General features: G+C 43.1%; 1 protein-coding gene across 1 annotated transcript in view; it reads right to left on the bottom strand.

Annotated features, from left to right (window-relative positions):
• slc1a7b (solute carrier family 1 member 7b) overlaps window positions 1–24,701 on the bottom strand; it is a 94,380-nt gene that overhangs the window by 43,657 nt on the left and 26,022 nt on the right. The window contains exon 3 of the mRNA XM_060936835.1: window positions 6,199–6,414. Within this exon, the coding sequence (XP_060792818.1) occupies window positions 6,199–6,414 (216 nt within the window). The remainder of the gene's footprint in view (window positions 1–6,198; window positions 6,415–24,701) is intronic.

Raw genomic sequence — 24,701 nt, 5'->3', positions numbered from 1 at the left:
CTTTTATTTTCACTTTTCAGTGGAAATATCTTTCTCTCTCAGCCACACACGCATGCACGCACACACATTCCAGTCATCTGGTTGTGGAGAGAGCTCCCTCTGCTCTCGCTCTCTCTCCTTAAATAGGGCGCGGTCACTGGGGAGACACACAAACACAGGTTAATTGCCGTCAGGTGTAGTGATTCTGCCACTTACCTTCCCTGACTCCGCCCTCCTGTCACAGACCGGTGCTTGACCACGCCCCCGCTGCCACATACCCCCACTGCCCGACTCAGGCCGGGCGGCCATCCGGCCTGCAGCCAACTCCCCCCCCCTTGATGGGAGAGGAAGTCCGCCATGACCATCTGCGCCCCCGGCCTGTGGACCACCTTAAAATTGAAGGGTTGGAGTGCCAGATACCAACAGGTGATCCGCGAGTTGGCATCCTTCATGTGGTGGAGCCACTGGAGGGGCACGTGGTCTGAACAGAGGGTGAAAGGGCGCCCCAGCAGGTAGTAGCGGAGGGCGAGGACCGCCCACTTGATCGCCAGACACTCTTTCTCGATAGTGCTGTAGCGCCCCTCACGCACTGACAGCTTCCTGCTAATGTACAGGACGGGGCGGTCCTCCCCCTCCACCTCCTAGGACAAAACCGCCCCCAGCCCTCTGTCTGACGCATCGGTCTGTAACATAAAAGGGAGAGAAAAGTCAGGGGAGTGTAATAGTGGCCCCCCACACAGTGCAGCCTTTACCTCAGAGAAAGCCCGCTGGCATTGCTCCGTCCACTGGACTGGATCTGGTGCCCCCTTTTTAGTGAGATCAGTCAGCGGGCTGGTGACGTCCGAATAATTAGGTATAAACCTACGATAGTAGCCAGCCAGCCTCAGGAACTGTCTCACCCCCTTTTGGGTCTTGGGCCTCGGGCAGGCCGCAATTGCTGCTGTCTTGTTAATTTAGGGACACACCTGCCCGTTGCCCAAGTGGAAGCCCAGATACCGTACTTCCCCCCGCCAAATCGCACACTTCTTTGGGTTGGCTGTGAGACCCGCTCGCCTCAGCGACTTAAGGACGGCCCTCAGGTGTTGTAAGTGCTGCTGCCAGTCATTACTATAAATGATGATATCGTCGAGGTATGCGGCCGCATAGGTGGCGTGGGGGTGGAGGACCTTGTCCATCAGCCGCTGAAACGTAGCAGGCGCCCCAAACAGCCCAAACGGAAGTGTGACGAATTGGTGCAAGCCGAACGGTGTGGAAAAGGCTGTTTTTTCCCAGGATAATGGAGTCAAGGGGATCTGCCAATAACCCTTTGTTAAATCCAGCGTCGAGTAAAAACGAGCCGTGCCTAGCCGATCGAGCAACTCATCAATACGAGGCATTGGGTACGCATCAAATTTAGACACCGCGTTGACTTTTCTATAGTCCACACAGAACTGGACCGACCCGTCGGCCTTGGGTACCAAGACCACCGGGCTGCTCCAGTCACTGTGGGACTCCTCGACGATGCCCATTTTGAGCATGGCCTCGAGTTCTTCCCGAACCACTTTTTTCTTGTGCTCGGGTAACCTGTAAGGGCGGCTACGCACTACCACCCCTGGGGGCGTCTCAATGTGGTGCTCTATGAGGTCGGTGCGGCCGGGCAGGGGCAAGAACACGTACGAAAACTCGGTCTGCAACTGGGCAACCTCCGTGAGTTGGGTCGGGGAGAGGTGGTCTCCACAGGGGACCGGAGAGGTACGCGATGCCAATGTTCCCTTTTGCACCTCCGGCCCCAGCTCCGCCTTCTCCGGGACCACCGACACCAATGCCACAGGGACCTCCTCGTTCCAGAGTTTGAGTAGGTTGAGGTGGTAAATCTGTAGCGCCCCGCCCCTATCCGTTCGCCTCACCTCATAGTCAAGGTCCCCGACTCGCCGTGTGACCTCAAAGGGTCCTTGCCACTTGGCGACTAATTTGGAGCTCGATGTGGGCAACAGTACGAGCACTTTCTCTCCCGGTGCGAACTCCCTAAGGTGCGTACCCTTGTCGTACAGGCGGGCTTGTCGTTCTTGGGCCTGCCGCAAATTCTCCTGAGTTAGGTGCATGAGCGTGTGGAGTTTTGCACGCAGGTCAATAACGTATTGGATTTCGTTTTTACTTGGTGAAGGTCCCTCCTCCCAATTTTCCCACAGCACGTCTAGGATGCCGCGCGGCTTACGCCCGTATAACAATTCGAACGGGGAGAACCCCGTGGAGGCTTGGGGGACCTCTCGCACTGCAAAGAGCAAGGGTTCGAGCCATTTATCCCAATTACGTGCGTCCTCACTTACGAATTTTTTAATTATGTTCTTGAAGGTGCGGTTGAACCGTTCAACTAAACCGTCCGTTTGTGGGTGATACACGCTGGTGCGGATCGGCTTAATACCCAATAACCCATACAGTTCGTTCAGTGTACGTGACATAAACGAGGTGCCTTGGTCAGTCAGAATCTCTTTCGGGATTCCAACTTGGGAGATAACGCGGAAGAGCGCCTCCGCAATACTGCGTGCTGAGATATTGCGAAGAGGCACTGCTTCCGGGTATCGCGTTGCACAGTCCACCAGAACTAATATAAAGCGGTACCCTTGTGTTGACCGATCTAATGGCCCGACAAGATCCATCCCAATTCTTTCGAACGGGGTCTCGATTAACGGTAGAGGGCGCAAAGGTGCTTTTGGAATGGCCGCTGGATTTACTAACTGGCATTCGCGGCATGCCGTACACCACCTACGGACATCGCCGCGAATCCCCGGCCAATAGAACCGGGCCATTATTCGGGCTAGTGTTTTATCCTGCCCTAAGTGTCCAGCCATGGGATTAAAGTGAGCCGCCTGGAATACCAATTCCCGGCGGCTCTTCGGAATTAAAAGCTGCATGACTCGCTCTTTAGTTTGAGTGTCCTGCGTCACTCGGTATAACCTATCCTTCATAATCGCGAAGTAGGGGAAGGACGGGGTGGCGTTCGGCGGGAGCGTTTGACAATCGATTACTCTCATTTGGCCAAACGCATGCCGCAGAGTCTCGTCTCGTGACTGTTCCAATGGGAAATCTGTGAGGGATTCCCCAATAGAGAGAGGAGGAGCCAGCGGCTCCTCACTCTGACGCGGAGATGACGTAGACGGCTCTGTGACAGCTGCTCCCGCCAAAGCGACACCGGGACCTCCCCCTGTCAAATGGCAGGACCCACTCTTTATTAAATGTGTCATTAAATCCCGAAATCCCAGCCAATCAGTCACCAAAATTAAAGAGTGGGTAAGGCGAGGATTAACCGCCGCCTTCACTATGGCTTTTTCCCCTCTGAAAAAAATGTGGACCGACACCAAAGGGTAGCTGTGAACATCCCCATGCACACACAACACCTTCACCCCCTGTGCTCCCCCCAATGCCTCGTTTTGAACCAGGCTTTGGCAAATTGAGGTCTGATTACAACCAGAATCCACCAACGCCTGATATGTAGCCCCTTGGATACTCACCAGTATGCGATACGCTCCGGCCCGATCGAGGGCGGCCTCTGGTGCGTCGGGGATCGGAACCACCGCGCCCACTTCCATTGCCGTGCACTGCTGTTGAAGATGGCCTGGCTCCCCGCAGCGCCAGCAAACCGGCCCGGGCTTTCCCTCTGCACCGGTGTTCTGGGGCTCACTCACCTGAGGTGGGGGAGAGACAGACACAGAAGGGAGAAACAGGAGGGCACCGTGGGTGCGGCGGGCCAGCTGGGGTGGCGCCGGCCCCCGTCTCCACGGTGGGGGAATGGGGCGGGGATGGGACACAGAAGGAGGGGGAGAGAGAGAGAGAGAAGAGGAGAGAAGAGAAGACACCGTCTGCTGTCCTGCCGCCGGAACAGCCACCAAATGATCCTCCGCCAGCTCGACTGCCTGATCCAGCGACGCCGGGTGGTGGCACCGGACCCACTCCGCGGTTCCTGCTGGTAAGTGAGCAACGAATTGTTCCAGCACCACCTGGTCGATGATCCCCTCGGCGTCGCGGTTGTCGGCCCTCAACCACCGCCAGCAGGCGTCCTGGAGCTGCTGGCCAAACGCGAACGGCCGGCCAACTTCCTCCAAGCGCAAAGCGCAGAAGCGCTGGTGCTGTTGCTCTGGCATGCACCCCACGGGCTGGAGGACGGCCCAGCGGAGGTCCGCATAGGCCAGCCGGCGGTCGGCGGGGAGCTGTAGCGCGGCCAGCTGCGCCTCTCCCGTTAGGAGGGGGAGAAGGCTCGCCGCGCGCTGCTCCATCAGCCACCCCGAGGCTTCTGCGACTTGTTTGAATAGCGTGATGAAAGCCTCGGGGTCGTCCTGCGGACCCATCTTGGTAACGGTGAGGGGAGACGGGCCCGCGGCCGGAGTGCTGGTGGACCCCGCCAACGCGAGGAGGTGCCGGAACGCCTCGCGGTCTTCCTGCTGGGCCAGCACCAGGGCTTCGAAGCGGAGCTCCTGTTCCTTCCGGAGGGTGACAAGCGCCTGGTGCTGGCTTTGCTGGGCCATGGCGAGGGCGTGGACCAGGTCGGCGAACGGGGAGGACTCCATGGGGCTGATCGGCTGGTGCTCCACTCTGAATCCCGGGTTTTGGCACCACTGTAAGGTTCACTAGGTGTGGGTGGAGCACAGAGGACGGCAGGACAGAGACTGAGTTCTCAAAACTCTTTTATTTTCACTTTTCAGTGGAAATATCTTTCTCTCTCAGCCACACATGCACTCACGCACACACATTCCAGTCATCTGGTTGTGGAGAGAGCTCCCTCTGCTCTCGCGCTCTCTCCTTAAATAGGGCGCGGTCACTGGGGAGACACACAAACACAAGTTAATTGCCGTCAGGTGTAGTGATTCTGCCACTTACCTTCCCTGACTCCGCCCTCCTGTCACAGACCGGCGCTTGACCATGCCCCCGCTGCCACACTCAGCATTTATGTAATTTTGTGAAAATGGTCCATTGGCTGTAGAGAATTATAGGATTCCATTCACTGTAATGGGAGCCTCAAGTTTAACCATACTTCCTGTATGTGGACTTTAAAATAATTCTCTTTCAGTCCTCTTTGATCAATTGCTTCTTTCTGAATGAAAAGTGTAGTGTTGGTTAATTAATTAAATTTCTCTCTGCTAAATATATGCCCAGTGCTGCTTAGAATGAAAAGTTATGAAATAAAGTGTGTTTCGAATGAACCAAAAGAATGGTTTAAGATCAGAGAGCAACTGTGCAAAAAATTCCAAAAGCACACTAGTTTTAAATATTTATTTGGCTTTTATCTGCATTATTGGCAATAAAGATGAGGAAGTTAAAAAAAGTTACATTAAATGGCATTTAGCAGATGCTCTTACCCATAGCAACATATGGCAATGATGTTATTACAACATTAAAGAATGTAAAATATTAAATCATTATTTACCCCTTTTCACATAAGAAAATATCAAATTGATCAAACTGATCATTTAAAAATGTACCTGATTTTGAGACACTTATCAAATCACACTCTCAGGTTTTCCATTGATTTGCACAGGCTATGATTTTAGCTATGGTTTTTTTTTTAATTGTTATTAGGTGTATATATTTAATAGTTGTGCATTTTTCAAATCAGTGTACAATTTGTGACTTAATATTTGTCTCAGTCTTTGTTTTTTTTCAGTTAGGTAAATTGCACTTACTCAGAATTATGTGTACACATTTACACAGTGGACCATTTTCATATTAATGCCATGTGAACAATTATTTTTGCACTTGATTAAGATGTGCATTGCTTTTAATAAGCTGATATTTTCCACTGTAAATACTTATGAGGTACAACCTTAACAAGTCAGCATATAAGCTGTTTTATTTCCTGTTATATGAGGTAGTAATTGATTATTATGCAACTTTATTAGGTCTATACAATGGATAATTATTAGTATGAATAATATTATAATACAAAACTAATATGCATTTCATCTTTTACTTCCATATGATAAACAACTTTAGTGTTGTGTTGGGTTGCGACTTGATGTCCAAAAGAAAATGTGGGTCCTGAAGCAAAACCAATTGAGTTTGTGAGACCATTAAACAGTATGAGATTTTACTGGAATGCTTTTTTATCGACTGAGATTAAGAAAAATTGAGACAAAATTAAATTAGCACTGAGAGTGAAATTGTGTTGTGACAGATGGAGAGCAGATTAAAGCGAATGAGAATAAACCATGGTATTATAGCTGTGTGTGTATGTGTGTGTTTGTGTACCGTATGAGGTCGAGCAGGGCATCGGCTGAGCTCATGATGGGTTTGCTGCTGTCCTCCGAGTCCTCTTTCTGGGCCACACCCCCTGGGTGGATGATCGAAACCATGACGATGCCGACCACCACTGCCAAAAATGTGGTCCAGAGGTAGTAGGAGATGGTAATGAGGCCTAACCTGCTCGAACACTTCGGCTCCAGTGCTGCCAGACCTGACATGAGACTGAGAGAGAGAGAGAGAGAGAGAGAGAGAGAGAGAGAGATTTGGTATAAAACACTGACATGGTAACACTTGGTAACACAGTTATAATGATTGGTCCAAACACATCACCATTAGGCCAAATGCTGCACGCTTCTGCTAACTGTACATAAAAGAAAGAATAAAATAATGGAGGTTATTGTCTCATCTCATCTCATTATCTGTAGCTGCTTTATCCTGTTCTACAGGGTCGCAGGCAAGCTGGAGCCTATCCCAGCTGACTACAGGCGAAAGGCAGGGTACACCCTGGACAAGTCGCCAGGTCATCACAGGGCTGACACAGACACAGACAACCATTCACACTCACATTCACACCTACGGTCAATTTAGTAGAACATAGTCGAACCCAGACCTTCTTGCTGTGAGGCGACAGTGCTAACCACTACACCATCATGCCGCCCGAGGTTATTGTCATTGTGCAATATTATGTACATATTTTGTTATCTCTAGAATAAATAACTAAACAACACTAACCTATACCACCAAGTCTAGTAATTCTTCTTACTAATGTATACACCTGAAATATTCTTCAAATAAACTTTAAATAGGAAGGAAGCTATTGAAGAAAAATTATTTCTGTTGTCAAGGATGTTGGATTTCATGGGCTATTAGAGTATACTGAGCATCGTGGATGTGTTTTTAGATACACATTCACACGAAATATACAGTGTAGCTGCAGATCACATTTATGAGCCATAGATATTTCAACTTTCACTTTTATTAGTGACACAAAATACCTTTTTTTGTCAGTTTTTGGCCCCGTGTGTCCTGAAAATCATTTGATGTTTCAGCCAGATTTCTAATTTCTGTGACTCACTGAACTCTATAGTTGAGTTTTCAGCTGAAAAAGGGAACCAACTACAGTGTTGCACTTTATTATATCCCACTCTATTCATCATAGCCACCTGTTATACTGGTACATGAAGCTGTAGTTTGTTCAGATTTGTGTCTCTGTTCCTTAAAATTAAGGAATTCTATTGTCACGTTTGCACCTACTTGCACTCAAGACTCCACGTCCCAGAATTCACAGCGGCCTTCAAATATGGCTACCATGGACTACAACACCCATCCTACACCTCACTGCTCACAGTCTCCAGAGTTCTAATCACACACACCTGTACTCAATCACGTCACAGTCCTGCTGCCACAGTAGAAAAGGACATTCGGTGCGCTCAGTCTTTGCAAAGTACAATGGTGCTTGAAAGTTTGTGAACCCTTTAGAATTTTCTATATTTCTGCATAAAAATGACCTAAAACATCATCAGATTTTCACACAAGTCCTAAAAGTAGATAAAGAGAACCCAGTTTAAAAAATGAGACAAAACTATTATACTTGGTCATTTATTTATTGAGGAAAATGATCCAATATTACATATCTGTGAGTGGCAAAAGTATGCGAACATTTGCTTTCAGTATCTGGTGTGACCCCCTTGTGCAGCAATAACTGCAACTAAACGTTTGCGGTAACTGTTGATCAGTCCTGCACACCGGCTTGGAGGAATTTTAGCCCATTCCTCTGTACAGAACAGCTTCAGCTCTGGAATGTTGGTGGGTTTCCTCACATGAACTGCTCGCTTCAGGCCCTTCCACAACATTTCGACTGGATTAAGGTCAGGACTTTGACTTGGCCATTCCAAAACATTAACTTTATTCTTCTTTAACCATACTTTGGTAGAACGACTTGTGTGCTTAGGGTCATTGGACAGATGTCCGGAGATTTGCCTTTAGAATTCGCTGGTATAATTCAGAATTCATGGTTCCATCAATGATGGGAAGCCGTCCTGGCCCAGATGCAGCAAAACAGGCCCAAACCATGATACTACCACCACCATGTTTCACAGATGGGATAAGGTTCTTATGCTGTAATGCAGTGTTTTCCTTTCTCCAAACATAACGCTTCTCATTTAAACCAAAAAGTTCTATTTTGGTCTCTTCCGTCCACAAAACTTTTTTCCAATAGCCTTCTGGCTTGTCCACGTGATCTTTCCCAAACTGCAGACGAGCAGCAATGTTCTTCTTGGAGGGCAGTGGCTTTCTCCTTGCAACCCTACCATGCACACCATTGTTTTTCAGTGTTCTCCTGATGGTAGACTCATGAATATTAACATTAGCCAATGTGAGAGAGGCCTTCAGTTGCTGAGAAGTTACCCTGGGGTCCTTTGTGACCTCGCCGACTATTACACGCCTTGCTCTTGGAGTGATTTTTGTTGGTCGACCACTCCTGGGGAGGGTAACAATGGTCTTGAATTTCCTCCATTTGTACACAATCTGTCTGACTGTGGATTGGTGGAGTCCAAACTCTTCAGAGATGGTTTTGTAACCTTTTCCAGCCTGATAATTAACTGCTAATCCTAGAGGTTCACATACTTTTGCCACTCACAGATATGTAATATTGGATCATTTTCCTCAATAAATAAATGACCAAGTATAATATTTTTGTCTCATTTGTTTAACTGGGTTTTCTTTATCTACCATTAGGACTTGTGTGAAAATCTGATGATGTTTTAGGCCATATTTATGCAGAAATATAGAAAATTCTAAAGGGTTCACAAACTTTCAGGCACCACTGTATATGTTTAGTTCCTTGTGTCTAACTTTACTCAGCCTTTGTTATTAAGTTGCTGATTCTGTTTTTTGACTTTGTGTTTTTAGACTTTGCCTTTTGATATTCCTCTGACATCCTGTTTGTGCCTCGCCTGACCATTTCCTGTTTTTTTATTCTGATGTCTGCCTCGCGATTTGGATTTGTCTGCCAGTTTGCCTGAATAAACTCTCTTTCAGCTTTTACAGTGATGCTTGAAAGTCTGTGAACCCTTTAGAATTTTCTATATTTCTGCATAAATATGACCTAAAACATCATCAGATTTTCACACAAATCCTAAAAGTAGGTAAAGAGAACTCAGTTAAACAAATGAGACAAAAATATTAAACTTGGTCATTTATTTATTGAGGAAAATGATCCAATATTACATATTTGTGAGTGGCAAAAGTATGTGAACTTTTGCTTTCAGTATCTGGTGTGACTCCCTTGTGCAGCAATAACTGCAACTAAATGTTTCCAGTAACTGTTGATCAGTCCTGCACACTGGCTTGGAGGAATTTTAGCCCATTCCTCCATACAGAACAGCTTCAACTCTGGGATGTTGGTGGGTTTCCTCACATGAACTGCTCGCTTCAGGCCCTTCTACAACATTTCCATTGGATTAAGGTCAGGACTTTGACTTGGCCATTCCAAAACATTAACTTTATTTTTCTTTCACCATTCTTTGGTAGAACGACTTGTGTGCTTAGGGTCATTGTCTTGCTGCATGACCCACCTTCTCTTGAGATTCAGTTCATGGACAGATGTCCTAATATTTTCCTTTAGAATTCACTGGTATAATTCAGAATTCATTGTTTCATCAATGATGGCAAGCTGTCCTGGCCCAGATGCAGCAAAACAGACCCAAACCATGATACTCCCACCACCATGTTTCACAAATGGGATAAGGTTCTTATGCTGGAATGCAGTGTTTTCCTTTCTCCAAACATAACACTTCTCACTTCTCCTTGCAACCCTGCCATGCATACCAATGTTATTCAATGTTCTCCTGATGGTGGACTCATGAACATTAACATTAGCCAATGTGAGAGAGGCCTTCAGTTGCTTAGAAGTTACCCTGGGTTCCTTTGTGACCTTGCCGACTATTACACGCCTTGCTCTTGGAGTGATCTTTGTTGGTCGACCACTCCTGGGGAGGGTAACAATGGTCTTGAATTTCCTCCATTTGTACACAATCTGTCTGACTGTGGATTGGTGGAGTCCAAACTCTTTAGAGATGGTTCTGTAACCTTTTCCAGCCTGATGAGCATCAACAACGCTTTTTCTGAGGTCATCAGAAATCTTCTTTGTTTGTGTCATGATACACTTCCACAAACATGTGTTGTGAAGATCAGACTTTGATAGATCCCTGTTCTTTAAATAAAACAGGGTGCCCACTCACACCTGATTGTCATCCCATTGATTGAAAACACCTGACTCTAATTTCACCTTCAAATTAACTGCTAATCCTAGAGGTTCACATACTTTTACCACTCACAGATATGTAATATTGGATCATTTTCCTCAATAAATAAATGACCAAGTATAATATTTTTGTCTCATTTGTTTAACTGGGTTCTCTTTATCTACTTTGAGGACTTGTGTGAAAATTGGATGATGTTTTAGGTCATATTTATGCAGAAATATAGAAAATTCTAAAGGGTTCACAAACTTTCAAGCACCACTGTGTATCTATCTGTTGCCTGCCTTTCTGACATCTACGCAGTTATATTTTGTAGGTTGTAAAATTTTGAAATTCTTTACATAAAAACGCAGTTCCTAATCTAAGTGAAAACCCAAGCAAAAATTGAGTATAGTTTATATTCTTCACTCAAGTTAAAATAGAAAAGTAAACTTCCCCCGCAATATGTTTTCTTTAATTTCAAATTACATACTAAATGTAGTTCACTAATGTTCGCTAGCATGATGATAATGCTAACCTGGACGCTAAACGTTAGGTGTCACAATACAAAGCACTAATACTAAATATAGTGTTGCTTTTAATATAGAGAGTTTTTTATATTTTTTCTAACATGATTTCTTAATGTTCTTCTGGGGCTGTGTGGGTGACACCACTTTTTCTATATTCCTTACAACGTTCTTTTATTAAAATACATTAATTGTTTTTTTTTCCTCTAGAAATTTAATTACAGTGCCTTGCAAAAGTATTCATACCCCTTGAACTTTTTTACATTTTTCCACCTTACAACCACAAACTTAAAAGTTTTTTATTGAGATTTTATGTGATAGACCAACACAGAGTAGCACATAATTGTGAAGTGAAACGAAAATGATAAATGGTCTTCAAAATTTTAAACAAATAAAAATCTGAAAAATGTGATGTGCATTAGTATTCAGCCCCCCTGCGTCAATACTTTGTAGAGCTGCCTTTTGCTGCAATTACAGCTGCAAGTCTTTTGTGGTATGTCTCTACCAGCTTTGCACATCTAGACACTGAAATTTTTGCCCATTCTTCTTTGCAAAATAGCTCAAGCTCAGCCAGATTGGATGGAGAGCGTCTGTGAACAGCAATTTTCAAGTCTTGCCACAGATGCTCAATGGGATTTAGGTCTGGACTTTGACTGGGCCATTCTAACACATGAATATTCTTTGATCTAAACCATTCCATTGTAGCTCTGGCTGTACGTTTAGGGTCATTGTCTTGCTGGAAGGTGAATCTCCTTCCCAGTCTCAAGTCTTTTGCAGCCTCCAACAGGTTTTCTTCCAGGATTGCCCTGTATTTAGCTCCATCCATCTTCCCATCAACTCTGACCACCTTCCCTGTCCCTGCTGAAGAAAAGCATCCCCATAGCATGATGCTGCCACCACCATGTTTCACAGTGGGGATGGTGTGTGCAGGGTGATGAGCAATGTTAGTTTTCCGCCACACATAGCGCTTTGCATTTAGGCCAAAAAGTTCAACTTTGGTCTCATCTGACCAAAGCACCTTCTTCCACATGTTTGCTGTGTCCCCTACATGGCTTCTTATGCCTGTCTTTCAACAATGGCTTTCTTCTTGCCACTCTTCCAAAAAGGCCAGATTTGTGGAGTGTACGACTTATAGTTGTCCTGTGCACAGATTCTCCCACCTGAGCTGTGGATTTCTGCAGCTCCTCCAGAGTGATCATGGGCCTCTTAGCTGCTTCTCTGACCAGTCCTCTCCTTGCTCGTTCTGTCAGTTTAGGTGGACGGCCATGTCTTGGTAGGTTTGCAGTTGTGCCATACTTTTTTCCATTTTTGAATGATGGATTGAACAGTGCTTCTTGAGATGTTCAGAGCTTGGGATATTTTTTTTGTAACCTAACCCTGCTTTAAACTTCTCCAGAACTTTATCCCTGACCTGTCTGGTGAGTTCTTTGGGCTTCATGATGCTGTTTGTTCTTCAGTGTTCTCTAACAAACCACTGAGGCCTTCACAGAACAAGTGTATTTATGCTGAGAGTAAATTACACACAGTAGGACTCTATTAACTAATTAGATGACTTCTGAAGGCAGTTGATTGCACTGGATTGTATTTAGAGGTATCAGAGTACAGGGGGCTGAATACTAATGCACACCACATTTTTCAGATTTTTATTTGTTTAAAATTTTGAAGACCATTTATCATTTTCGTTTCACTTCACAATTATGTGCTACTCTGTGTTGGTCTATCACATAAAATCTCAATAAAAAACTTTTAAGTTCATGGTTGTAAGGTGGAAAAATGTGAAAAAGTTCAAGAGGTATGAATACTTTTGCAAGACACTGTAACTAGTCTCCAATGTCTCTTCCAAACATATCATCTGTGTGTGACCTTTCTGAGTATTAGCTGAAAGAAATAAAGATCTAATTTTAAAAGTAATTTCAATTACTCTGTGGTCTATAAATACAGTACACATAACACTTAGCTTCAAAGGTTGAGGGGATTTTCTGGATTTCCTGAGGTTTAAATTTGTAACCTCCCTGTCTATAGAAACATGCTGCCATGCTTTTACTCTGGATGTGATGAAAAAGCTAGACACGGTTTCTTCTTCTTCCTGCTTATCCAGCACTGTTGCCAGGTTGGGGTCCATGTGGACCCTACTGATCCACGTTATATTAATTGGAGCATAGTTTTACGCTGGATGTACTTCCTGCCGCAAACCTCCCATTTTCCCCTGTCATGAACTATGTGACAAATAAATCTGTCTGTCTAACTCTGTTGTTATGTAGTGCTTGGCCCCCTGTAAAGCGTCCTTGTGTTTGTGAAAGGCGCTATATAAGTGGAACCTATTATTATCATCCTTAAATGTCTGTTCCTGAACCAGAATGTTGACATTAAAGTCATTACAAAGAACATTTTTGTCCATATCTTATTTGTCCCCATGTGCTGTTTTTCTTTATGTCCCTTCTGAGGCTCCATTTGTTTGTGGTTGTTATGTGGTGAAATTCACGATTGAGGCTGAAGCTAGTCATTGGAGAGGCTGAAAAACTCACACCGCTCATTGTATTTTTCTCCTAACAACTGAGTGTGCAATAATAATAATAATAATAATAATAATAATGCAGCTTTATAGTGCAAAGTAAAATAAATAATTGTAGAAAGAAAGAAAGAAACAAAGAAAGAAAGCTTGTATAATAGACAAAAAGACAAAAAAAAAGATAATAACAATGTAAAATGTAAAAATACATACAACCCAGATTCCAAAAAAGTTGGGACAAAGTACAAATTGTAAATAAAAATGGAATGCAATGATGTGGAAGTTTCAAAATTCCATATTTTATTCAGAATAGAACATAGATGACATATAAAATGTTTAAACTGAGGAAATGTATCATTTAAAGAGAAAAAATAGGTGATTTTAAATTTCATGACAACAACACATCTCAAAAAAGTTGGGACAAGGCCATGTTTACCACTGTGAGACATCCCCTTTTCTCTTTACAACAGTCTGTAAATGTCTGGGGACTGAGGAGACAAGTTGCTCAAGTTTAGGGATAGGAATGTTAACCCATTCTTGTCTAATGTAGGATTCTAGTTGCTCAACTGTCTTAGGTCTTTTTTGTTGTATCTTCCGTTTTATGATGCACCAAATGTTTTCCATGGGTGAAAGATCTGGATTGCAGGCTGGCCAGTTCAGTACCCGGACCCTTCTTCTATGCAGCCATGATGCTGTAATTGATGCAGTATGTGGTTTGGCATTGTCATGTTGGAAAATACAAGGTCTTCCCTGAAAGAGACGTCATCTGGATGGGAGCATATGTTGCTCTAGAACCTGGATATACCTTTCAGCATTGATGGTGTCTTTCCAGATGTGTAAGCTGCCCATGCCACACGCACTAATACAACCCCATACCATCAGAGATGCAGGCTTCTGAACTGAGCGCTGATAACAACTTGGGTCGTCCTTCTCCTCTTTAGTCCGAATGACACGGCGTCCCTGATTTCCATAAAGAACTTCAAATTTTGATTCGTCTGACCACAGAACAGTTTTCCACTTTGCCACAGTCCATTTTAAATGAGCTTTGGCCCAGAGAAGACGTCTGCGCTTCTGGATCATGTTTAGACACGGCTTCTTCTTTGAACTATCGAGTTTTAGCTGGCAATGGCGGATGGCACGGTGAATTGTGTTCACAGATAATGTTCTCTGTAAATATTCCTGAGCCCATTTTGTGATTTCCAATACAGAAGCATGCCTGTATGTGATGCAGTGCCGTCTAAGGGCCCGAAGATCACGGACACCCAGTATGGTTTTCCGGCCTTGACCCTTACGCACAGAGATTCTTCCAGATTCTCTGAATCTTTTGATGATATTATGAACTGTAGATGATGATATGTTTAAACTCTTTGCAATTTTACACTGTCGAACTCCTTTCTGATCTTGCTCCACTATTTGTTGGCGCAGAATTAGGGGGATTGGTGATCCTCTTCCCATCTTTACTTCTGAGCCCATGTTTACATTAGACCGTATCAGCGGATCATCAGATTAACGTTTTTAAAACGATTAGTGTGCACACAGCAACACCAATACACAATTTGCGTGCACACAGCAACGCCAATACACGGATACGCTCGGCTCCGCAGGCATCCTGCGCTCCAAATCACTCCGCCCTGAACAGCGAGTGCCCTCTGGAGGGTGCGCACTCCGGCCTTGCGCAGCTCACAGAGCACGCGAGTAAAGTGAACAAGCAGTGATTCGGGACTGAGCCGCTGTGTGTGTGATCCCAGTGCATATCACTTACCACTTGCAAGTGGAAGGATGGCAAGCCTAAAGACAATCATAACTACACAATGGGCAGTATTTGCATCAGTATTTGCAGTATTTTCATACTTTTATACTCTTTAATGAAAGGTGATACAAGGTGGAAGTCCGCGCCGTTTTTCAGCAGTCGCGTCACATGACCAACGCCAGAGAATCAGGAAGGTGTATGTCACAGTGACGTTGTCCAATGAGACGCCAGCTAGAGCTCAGCACAGCGTATCCACGTATTCTGAATGTTTACACAGCACCGGAGCTGACACGATCTGGATTGAATACGTGGACGCTGGCGGATTCCCGTTTCCCGGCGTTTCCAGGCGGTTTAATGTAAACGGACAGTGCATCCGCGAAGAAAATGAGACAGATACGGTCTAATGTAAACGTAGCCTGAGAGTCGCTGCCACTCCAAGATGCTCTTTTTATACCCAGTCATGTTAATGACCTATTGCCAATTGACCTAATGAGTTGCAGTTTGGTCCTCCAGCTGTTCCTTTTTTGTACCTTTAACTTTTCCAGCCTCTTATTGCCCCTGTCCCAACTTTTTTGAGCTGTGTTGCTGTCATGAAATTTCAAATGAGCCAATATTTGGCATGAAATTTCAAAATGTCTCACTTTCGACATTTGATATGTTGTCTATGTTCTATTGTGAATACAATATCAGTTTTTGAGATTTGTAAATTATTGCATTCCGTTTCTCTTTACAATTTGTACTTTGTCCCAACTTTTTTGGAATCGGGGTTGTATTAATAATACTATATAATCAAAATGTGTCCAAGAACACAATGAAAGTCCAAGAATTGTGGAATTATATAATTGGACAAAGGTAGTACAAAAACCTGGGTAAATGGTAAAATGGTATCCTTTTATGCTGTGAGTGTGCCTAATGAATACTGGTTGATAATGTGATAATAGTGATGATGAGAATTTAATTAATTAATCCCAAATAAACATGTGAATTTGTGTGTATGACACAAATATCATAATCGGGGAGGAGAAAAAAAAACTATGCTGTTGAAAAAACAAATGGTCCTTGAGCTAATACTCATTAATTTTTAACATGCACAGTTTATCAGACACTCAGAGATGTGTAAAGGTGGTGCGCATTTAATAAGGACATTTACTAATTAATAATTACATTTTATTTGTATAAAGTGGAATATATAGTTCAGGAAGGAGAGCATACTTCTCCACATCACTGATGAGTTCCAAGGCAACAGAAATAATTCTTCTGTATGAAAGTAAACTTCTGCATAGACTTCCTCAAAGACTGTAAACAATTTAAACTTCCTCTGATAGTTAGGATATTTTAATTGAGTGAGTTGTAGAAAGGCCCTGTGATGACCTGGCGACTCGTCCAGGGTGTACCCCGCCTTTCACCCGTAGTCAGCTGGGATAGGCTCCAGCTTGCCTGCAACCCTGTAGAATAGGATAAAGCAGCTAGAGATGATATGAGTTGTAGAAAATAAAAGGAGTACTTATTACCTCAGCCAACTTTGTTGGAGGAGGTTATGTTTTCACTTCTGTTTGTTTGATTTTTCCCAACGTAACCCCAAAAGTAGTGAACAGATTTTGATGAAATTTTGAAGAAAGGTGGGTCATGGCCAAGGAACTATTGATTAGATTTTGATGCAAATCTGTATATGTATGCAGATCCAGGATTTTTTTTTTTTGGCTGTTCCCACATACAGTGGTGCTTGAAAGTTTGTGAACCCTTTAGAATTTTCTATATTTCTGCATAAATATGACCTAAAACATCATCAGATTTTCACATAAGTCCTAGAAGTAGATAAACAGAACCCAGTTAAACAAATGAGACAAAAATATTATACTTGGTCATTTATTTATTGAGGAAAATGATCCAATATTACATATCTGTGAGTGGCAAAAGTATGTGAACCTTTGCTTTCAGTATCTGGTGTGACCCCCTTGTGGAGCAATAACTGCAACTAAACGTTTGTGGTAACTGTTGATCAGTCCTGCACACCGGCTTGGAGGAATTTTAGCCCATTCCTCCGTACAGAACAACTTCCACTCTGGGATGTTGGTGGGTTTCCTCACATGAACTGCTCACTTCAGGTCCTTCCACAACATTTCCATTGGATTAAGGTCAGGACTTTGGCTTGGCCATTCCAAAACATTAACTTTATTCTTCTTTAACCATTCTTTGGTAGAACGACTTGTGTGCTTAGGATTGTTGTCTTGCTGCATGACCCACCTTCTCTTGAGACTCAGTTCATGGACAGATGTCCTGACATTTTCCTTTAGAATTCACTGGTATAATTCAGAATTCATTGTTTCATCAATGATGGCAAGCCGTCCTGGCCCAGATGCTGCAAAACAGGCCCAAACCATGATACTACCACCACCATGTTTCACAGATGGGATAAGATCCTTATGCTGGAATGCAGTGTTTTCCTTTCTCCAAACATAACACTTCTCATTTAAACCAAAAAGTTCTATTTTGGTCTCATCCATCCACAAAACATTTTTCCAATAGCCTTCTGGCTTGTCCACATGATCTTTAGCAAACTGCAGATGAGCAGCAATGTTCTTTTTGGAGAGCAGTGGCTTTCTCCTTGCAACCCTGCCATGCACACCATTGTTGTTCAGTGTTCTCCTGATGGTGGACTCATGAACATTAACATTAGCCAATGTGAGAGAGGCCTTCAGTTGCTTAGAAGTTACCCTGGGGTCCTTTGTGACCTCGACGACTATTACACGCCTTGCTCTTGGAGTGATCTTTGTTGGTCGACCACTCCTGGGGAGGGTAACAATGGTCTTGAATTTCCTCCATTTGTACACAATATGTCTGACTGTGGATTGGTGGAGTCCAAACTCTTTAGAGATGGTTTTGTAACCTTTTCCAGCCTGATGAGCATCAACAATGCTTTTTCTGAGGTCCTCAGAAATCTCCTTTGTTTGTGCCATGATACACTTCCACAAACACATGTTGTGAAGATCAGACTTTGATAGATCCCTGTTCTTTAAATAAAACAGGGTGCCCACTCACACCTGATTGTCATCCCATTGATTGAAAACACCTGACTCTAATTTCACCTTCAAATTAACTGCTAATCCTAGAGGTTCACATACTTTTGCCACTCACACATATGTAATATTGGATCATTTTCCTCAATAAATAAATGACCAAGTATAATATTTTTGTCTCATTTGTTTAAATGGGTTCTCTTTATCTACTTTTAGGACTTGTGTGAAAATCTGATGATGTTTTAGGTCATATTTATGCAGAAATATAGAAAATTCTAAAGGGTTCACAAACTTTCAAGCACCACTGTAACTCAAAAAGTAGTGAGTTTTGAGGAACAACTGATATGATTTTGATGCAAAAATGAATATGTATCTTGGCAGAGGTATGCACTCTACCGAGTGCCCGTCTAGTGCTAAATGTCCTGAGTAGAGTGTGTACAGATGAGTGCTGCTGTAGCACGCTCAATAAACTAAAAATAAAGGAGACTTTTTATTTTCTCTTTTTATTCCACTTTGCCGTGTGCAGAAAATTTTTTTTTCTAGAAACAGAACAAAATGGATGGGCATATTATGGTCTAAAATGGGTTGTGCTGTGCTGTTCCTGTCCATTAAACATCCACCAGGAATTTGCATACTTTCTAATTTTCTTCACACACTGAGGTTCCTCTGTGTCCATGGATTTTTTTTAAAGCATTCTTTAATGCCTTCTTTTGAAAAAGATATAAAGAGACATAAACAGTAATAAACTAAAGAAAAGGCAAGAAAAAAAGTGATGGTATATATATATATATATATATATATATATATATATATATATATATATATATATATATATTCAAATAAGACACATATTCAAATACAGTGGTGGCTGAAAGTTTGTGAACCCTTTAGAATTTTCTCATAAATATGACCTAAAACATCATCAGATTTTCACACAAGTCCTAAAAGTAGATAAAGAGAACCCAGTTAAACAAATGAGACAAAAATATTATACTTGGTCATTTATTTATTGAGGAAAATTATCCAATATTACATATCTGGGGCGGCATGGTGGTGTAGTGGTTAGCGCTGTCACCTCACAGCAAGAAGGTCCGGGTTCGAGCCCCGTGGCCGGCGAGGGCCTTTCTGTGTGGAGTTTGCATGTTCTCCCCATGTCCGCGTGGGTTTCCTCCGGGTGCTCCGGTTTCCCCCACAGTCCAAAGACATGCAGGTTAGGTTAACTGGTGACTCTAAATTGACCGTAGGTGTGAATGTGAGTGTGAATGGTTGTCTGTGTCTATGTGTCAGCCCTGTGATGACCTGGCGACTTGTCCAGGGTGTACCCCGCCTTTTGCCCGTAGTCAGCTGGGATAGGCTCCAGCTTGCCTGCGACCCTGTAGAACAGGATAAAGCGGCTAGAGATAATGAGATGAGATTACATATCTGTGAGTGGCAAAAGTATGTGAACCTTTGCTTTCAGTATCTGGTGTGACCCCCTTGTGCAGCAATAACTGCAACTAAACATTTCCGTTAACTGTTGATCAGTCCTGCACACCGGCTTGGAGGAATTTTAGCCCATTCCTCCGTACAGAACAGCTTCAACTCTGGGATGTTGGTGGGTTTCCTCACATGAACTGCTCGCTTCAGGTCCTTCCACAACATTTCCATTGGATTAAGATGAGGACTTTGACTTGGCCATTCCAAAACATTAACTTTATTCTTCTTTAACCATTCTTTGGTAGAACGACTTGTGTGCTTAGGGTCGTTGTCTTGCTGCATGACCCACCTTCTCTTGTGATTCAGTTCATGGACAGATGTCCTGACATTTTCCTTTAGAATTCGCTGGTATAATTCAGGATTCATTGTTCCATCAATGATGGCAAGCTGTCCTGGCCCAGATGCAGCAAAACAGGCCCAAACCATGATACTACCACCACCATGTTTCACAGATGGGATAAGGTTCTTATGCTGGAATGCAGTGCTTTCCTTTCTCCAAACATAATGCTTCTCATTTAAACCAAAAAGTTCTATTTTGGTCTCATCCATCCACAAAACATTTTTCCAATAGCCTTCTGGCTTGTCCACATGATCTTTAGCAAACTGCAGACAAGCAGCAATGTTCTTTTTGGAGAGCAGTGGCTTTCTCCTTGCAACCCTGCCATGCACACCATTGTTGTTCAGTGTTCTCCTGATGGTGGATTCATGACCATTAACATTAGCCAATGTGAGAGAGGCCTTCAGTTGCTTAGAAGTTACCCTGGGGTCCTTTGTGACCTCTCCGACTATTACACACCTTGCTCTTGGAGTGATCTTTGTTGGTCGACCACTCCTGGGGAGGGTAACAATGGCCTTGAATTTCCTCCATTTGTACACAATCTGTCTGACTGTGGATTGGTGGAGTCCAAACTCTTTAGAGATGGTTTTGTAACCTTTTCCAGCCTGATGAGCATCAACAACACTTTTTCTGAGCTCCTCAGAAATCTCCTTTGTTCGTGCCATGATACACTTCCTCAAACACGTGTTGTGAAGATCAGACTTTGATAAATCCCTGTTCTTTAAATAAAACAGGGTGCCCACTCACACCTGATTGTCATCCCATTGATTGAAAACACCTGACTCTAATTTCACCTTCAAATTAACTGTTAATCCTAGAGATTCACATACTTTTGCCACTCAGAGATCTGTAATATTGGATCATTTTCCTCAATAAATAAACGACCAAGTATAATATTTTTGTCTCATTTGTTTAACTGGGTTCTCTTTATCTACTTTTAGGACTTGTGTGAAAATCTGATGATGTTTATGCAAAAATATAGAAAATTCTAAAGGGTTCACAAACTTTCAAGCACCTCTGTATATGGTGTTGAGGTGGTGCAAACTGGTAGTGCCTCTCCTAGACTGGTTCTCATGCGCCCCAGGGCTATGTGATGTAAGTGGTTCGCAATGCTTCGGCACTGTGTACCTCATGGTCACTCATGAGCTGACCACTTAGCCTCTCCATAGCCAAGCTTGTTGTGTTTGGTGAATAGCCACATCCTCCTCGAGGTGACACTGGTAATGCAGGTTGGACCTGCGGCTGAACACAATGGAGCTAGAGGAGTTAACCTCGATAATAAATCCTGTTATTCTATGGGTAACAGTAGTTTTGGAGTGGCATTGGTCGACATAATGATTTCATGGCCTCCTAACATTGTGGCCTTGCGGAAGAACTTCACAGTCAACGGAAGGGCACAACCACCCAGTGCGATGGATACCACAGGAGTGATATGCAAGCCTCGTCTCAAGAGGGATATCTTTGGGTATTCTGACTCCCTTGTCACTTATGCAAGCCTGAGGGGGGCTGTTCAGATGATTTGTGGCAGTTTTGCACCATTATCTCTTATCAGCCTTTCCAAAAAGTGTGGTTGGTCCTACACAAGCCTTCACCACTATAATCAAATCCTGTGTGTGGGTAGTCAAGCAGTTCTCTCTCTCTTTGAATATGTGTATTCACACATTGTAGAATGTTTGCCTAATAACATTTGAATATTTTAAAATAATCATGAAAGGGTTTTGCTGGCTGGGAGCTGATGGCTGAGTCAAGCAGCTGGCTGTAGCCTCAGAGCAATTCATAGCAACATTCTAATGGCCTTACACCAAAAGACTTTTCAAGCGATTTCAAATTTCCAGTGTTGGAATAAAATCATGAGAGTTTTTCTAGAGTTGTATCTCACTCCCATCACCTCAATCAGAGATTAAATTGGGCCGGAGCCCTCCGGAGCTCAGCTCCGCCTCCTTGCCTCGGCAGTACAGCCAGCAGGAGCTGAGCTCCCTTTGCTTCAGTGTTTATAATAATATAATGCTTTTATTCATTTTCATCTATTCTAAAAACACCATCAATATGAGAGTTCATCAATAATGATTTAGACAACAAAAAAAATAAGCTAAAGTGAATTACACCAATCCTTTTAAAAAAAAACATGTTCAGTGGAATTATCATTGAATGCGCATGCGCTGCAAGAATGCATGACATCACACAGCATCATCATACGTTTAATGTTAACGTTAATGGACTTCAGCTCGAGAAATTGGCGCCACTGTTTTCTATCAGTCCGTCATACTTTATATTTTATGAGGATTTATGTCGTACGAAGTTGTAACTATCTGCTAAACACGATGCTTTAGTAAAGTAGACAGCGATAAGTCATGGTTCTTTTGTTTATTTTGTCTTTAATTGAGAAATTTTCTCAGGCAAAATATACTAGCGCAGCAGATGACAGCAGTAACATTAGCTAACACTGACAGACAGGATGCTAGTCGAAAAATTCACACCTCCATTTGCTGAAGTTCAGATCTTTTTGTCTGTAGTTCTGTCATGCTTTATCTTCATTTACTAAGTTGTAGCTGTTTTCTGTGTTTTTAGCTTTTAGGTAAATATTGGAAAATTGAGTTAGCTAATTTAATGGATGCCTGCTAACCTGTCTTTGCGCATGGAATGCTGGCAAACCTCCCTCGTGATAGTGAGAACTGGCAGCCTGGACTTTTCCATTGGCTCGCGCGCTCTACTCCCAAACCAATGCTGCTTTGGTCGGCCAAAGTGATGAGGCTGCTGAGGGGTACTAAGACTAGACTAAATAACACAATTAAATGATTCAGACATCCCTAGTCTCCCGGACACTCTGGGAATCTCCCGTATTTAGACAGTGGCCCTCGCGCACCCGCGAGTGATATAACATTTCCCCTAAGTCGTTTGTTTTTCATTCGCGCTAAAGAAGCTATCATTTTAAAGATGAAATTATTTGATGATGAGAGAGATAGAGGTCGTCTGTTAAGGTATACGTCTGCAAAAATACTACACGGGACTGATCTCACACTCTCTCTCTCCCCCCATCTCACCATCTCCCACTCGCAAATTTCACTTGCGAGTGGGAGAAACCGCCATAACAACGGCAGAGGCAGCGCGAGTGAGTGACGCTGAGCCGGGGGGAGCGAGGGAGAGAGAGATTGGAGCATCAGTCCAGACATGTGGAATTCAACCAAACATGCTAAGAAGTGGGTTATGACCCGGAGGTCGGCAGACCTGTCTACATATAGCATGTAAACAGAGACAGGAAAGGCAGGAGAAACTTGATCTAAGTCCTATTTGGAAAGTTGTAAATTAAATTGTAATGACTGGCTATTGCTGATATGTGGTTTGATGTTGTGACATGTAAGTAAGTTTAGCAAACAGTTGATTTGATTGATGTAGATTTATGGTGTGAGATGTAAAGAACTATTGTTAATATGTGAATTGATGGTGTGAGATGTAAACAAGTAATGCAAATAATAGTGTAGATTGATATGTGAATAACTATTGCTAATATGTGAATTGGTGGTGTATACTGTGAATAAGTTTTACAAATTACAGTGTAGATTGATGGTGAAACGTAGGCTTAATAAGTTACCAATATGTGCATTGATGTGAGATATAAATAAGTAGGCCATAAATTGACAAAATATGTATTAAACCGATGGTGCGATAAATAAAACTGTTTTGAGAGATATTGACCACTGTGAGTGAAGAAGGGCTCCCCCTCCTTACAAAAGCCAGTTTAACCACTGACCTCAATAGTCTGGTGTAAGGTGGTCAGGATAGCTGTCTTAAGCCAGTCTTTCTCTAATCTTGACATTCTGATAAAATCAACAGTGTTTAATATTATCTTTAGTCTTCCCTCATGCAAATAGTGACACTGCAAGCTCCCCAGTCTTTGCAAAATCTGAGATAATCATTTGAAAAGTTGTTTAGTGTAAGGCCTGCATATCTCTGTGACTAATGACAGTCACTACGTTTACATGCACATAGAGAGAATCGAATTTCTGCCGTTGCTCGACTGAAATCGAAGTTCAAAATGCCATGTATACACCTTAATTCGGCTGAAATTGAACCGAACTTGATTTCTCGGAATCGAGCTACACGACCTAGTTTATGCGATTTCTGCCGAGCTAGTTTGTGCATGTATACCCTATCGAGCTACTTGTCGAGCTACTTCCGGAAGTGACGAGTGACGAGACCACAAGCAGGAAACACAACAGCCTCGGTCGGCATGACAACGAATCATGACAACGGCATGAATCTTTTCTTTTTGTGGCATTGTTTGCACTGTTAAAATTTAGCTCACTTACTGTATCACCAAATACATCTGTACAGCTGTTGCATAGCTGTGAATTGTGTACATAAACAAGTCATTGTATTTGTGTGTGTTTATATGTCCAACATCTGAAGAATGTCAATAAAAACAAAACAATTGAACTTTTTGTGTGTTTATTAAGACATAAGTTAAATTGTAAGCAAAAAAAAAATATTTTTTTGTAAGCAAAAAATGGACTTTAGAAAAATATTATTGTGCAAAATAAGTTGTCTTACAAAACAGTGGTCTGCGCCGGACAGTTTGTAGCCATAGTCTAAAAAAAAAAAGCCTAACAGCTTGAACACGGAACTGCTAGTGTTGCCAGATTGGGGGTTTTAAG

The sequence above is a fragment of the Neoarius graeffei genome, chromosome 13 (genome assembly GCF_027579695.1).
Source record: "Neoarius graeffei isolate fNeoGra1 chromosome 13, fNeoGra1.pri, whole genome shotgun sequence".
In the NCBI taxonomy this organism is placed as follows: domain Eukaryota; kingdom Metazoa; phylum Chordata; class Actinopteri; order Siluriformes; family Ariidae; genus Neoarius; species Neoarius graeffei.
The sequence above is the reverse complement of the archived record's forward strand: the minus strand, read 5'-3'. Positions and strand labels throughout refer to the sequence as shown.